This window comes from Microtus ochrogaster (assembly GCF_000317375.1).
Source record: "Microtus ochrogaster isolate Prairie Vole_2 chromosome 14 unlocalized genomic scaffold, MicOch1.0 chr14_random_1, whole genome shotgun sequence".
Lineage (NCBI taxonomy): Eukaryota > Metazoa > Chordata > Mammalia > Rodentia > Cricetidae > Microtus > Microtus ochrogaster.
The window spans coordinates 20,952,522-20,954,579 of NW_004949096.1; the positions used below are offsets into that span (position 1 = coordinate 20,952,522).

Consider the following 2,058-nt stretch of genomic DNA (forward strand, 5'->3'; position numbering starts at 1 on the left):
ATGGCATAGGTGAGGGAAAGATGCCCCCAACCTTAAAACCTGTGAAAAGCAGGGAACCTGACCCAGCCCCTCACCAGCAGCAGTGAATGGGAGAGCAGGCCCTGCACCTAACCTGGGCAGCACAACAGAGCTGACCCTATTGATAGGGGTGCAGGTGAGCTGGCCCCAAGAATGTAAACATGAGAGATCTGGTCTGCCCCCTCATCTGCCACACAGTGGCATAAGCAAGAGACGTCCTCCCTTCCCCCTTGCCACCTGCGGCAGGTGGGGAGCTGGCCCTGAGGTCATTAAAGTGGAAAAGCTGTCCCTGCCCATCAACTGTCAATGGTTGCAGCACCCGGGAGAACAGGGCCTGCACCCCAGGGCAGCACAATAGAGCTGGCCCTGCTGATGGGGGCATGTGTGAGCCAACCCCAAGGGTTTGTGTGGAAGAATTGGCCATGTGGTGGTGAGAGCGAGAGAAAGCCCCCCCCCTTGCTCTGTGACACCTGTGGCAAACAGGGGACCTGTCCCAGTCCCTCACCAGCTGCAGCACTCAGGACAGCAGGCCCTGCTCCTCTCCTGGGCAGCACAATAGAGCTGACCCCATTGACAGGGGAGTGGGTGAGCTGACTCAGAAAACGTGGATTCACAGCTCCTGGGAGCCAAGCCTTTGACTGCTCCAGCTACCAAATCACATGCAGCCACTCCTAAGTTGGTGTTTCCCTCTGACACAGCCTGCCTCTCAGAACTTGATATCTAAAGCAAGGGTACTTATTAGGAACACATTTTTCATAGCATCAGGTAAAATCAGTAAAATCTTTGTTCCTTTAAAGTAGTTTTGATATTATTTTTTCTTTCATTGTTTGAGAATTTCACACATGCATTTGGTGTGTTTTGATTAAATCCCCACCCCCTACAATCCCTCTCCTACCCCCCATACCACATGCTTTTTCTTCTCAACTTCATGTGCTTCTATTTGTGTCATTGTTCTTTAACTGAGTCCACTTAGTGATGCCCCCACGGGCAGGGTCAGGACATCTACTAGAGCACGGACAGCTCTCCTGCCCACATCCCGGGAGGACTCTAGCTCGCCCTCCTCCAGCAGCAATCAATTGCCAACAGCTCCTTAGCTGGGGGTGCGGCTTCATGACCACTTCCCTCTCCATGCTGGGATTTGTCTGGCTTCATCTTGCATAGATAACTCTACGAATTCAGATGTGTAACTGACCCATGTCCAGAAAACACTGTTTCATTGTAGTTACCAGTCATCTTTGGTTCTCACAATCTTTAACTTAGCTATTCTGCCAACCACACAGGTTTCACATCCAGCTGGAAAATAAGTCACATATACATAGTGAAATAAAGAAGACTTTGGCTTCAGTTAACAGAAATTTAATAAAAACCTAACCAGAGGAATTTCATTCTATTAAAAAAAAAATGACAACTGCCTACTGAGCACAAACATTAGACACTTTCTCTGTTTTGTAAAATAGAATTAACAATATAGGACAGATCCACAGGAATACAAACAAGACAAGAGTCTGGGTTCCTTTCTGTTACAGGTGGGGCCATTTGTGTGTTTCAATCCTGAACAAATACCAGTTTACAGTCTAAAATCAATCATGACAATAAAATACATTCCATTTTCCAAGTTGCTGGTAATAAATATTTAATTTTTAAAAATAGTTTTTGGGGTTTTTTTTCTCTTTAAAAAGACACAGCATGCTAAGTACAGAAAACATGGAAAACATCGTGGTGCAGGCAGGCTCACCTGGTGGTATAAAATGGCCTTCTACATTCAAGAACGCCATCCTCAGAGACACCACCATGCTCTACCTCTGGACGTTCAAGTATGTTCCTCAGAACACTATCGCTACACGGTATCTAGTAGAAAGCAGGGCTCTAACAGCTGCAGTCTTAGTATCTTCTGTACCCACCACCACCTCCTCCGCCTCCCCCGCCATAGCCCCCTCTCCCGCCATAGCCCCCTCTTCCACCATAATCTCCCCTCCCACCATAATCTCCCCTGCCTTGGAAACCTCCTCGACCACCTCCTCCCCCACCTCCTCCCCACCC

General features: G+C 48.1%; 1 protein-coding gene across 1 annotated transcript in view; it reads right to left on the reverse strand.

The window, feature by feature from the left end:
* Positions 1–1,361: 1,361 nt before the first annotated feature.
* Fam98b (family with sequence similarity 98 member B) overlaps positions 1,362–2,058 on the reverse strand; it is a 23,540-nt gene continuing 22,843 nt past the window's right edge. Inside the window, exon 8 of the mRNA XM_026787841.1 lies at positions 1,362–2,058. This exon is cut by the window's right edge and continues 255 nt beyond it. Coding sequence (XP_026643642.1) covers positions 1,900–2,058 — 159 coding nt within the window. The 3' untranslated portion in view covers positions 1,362–1,899.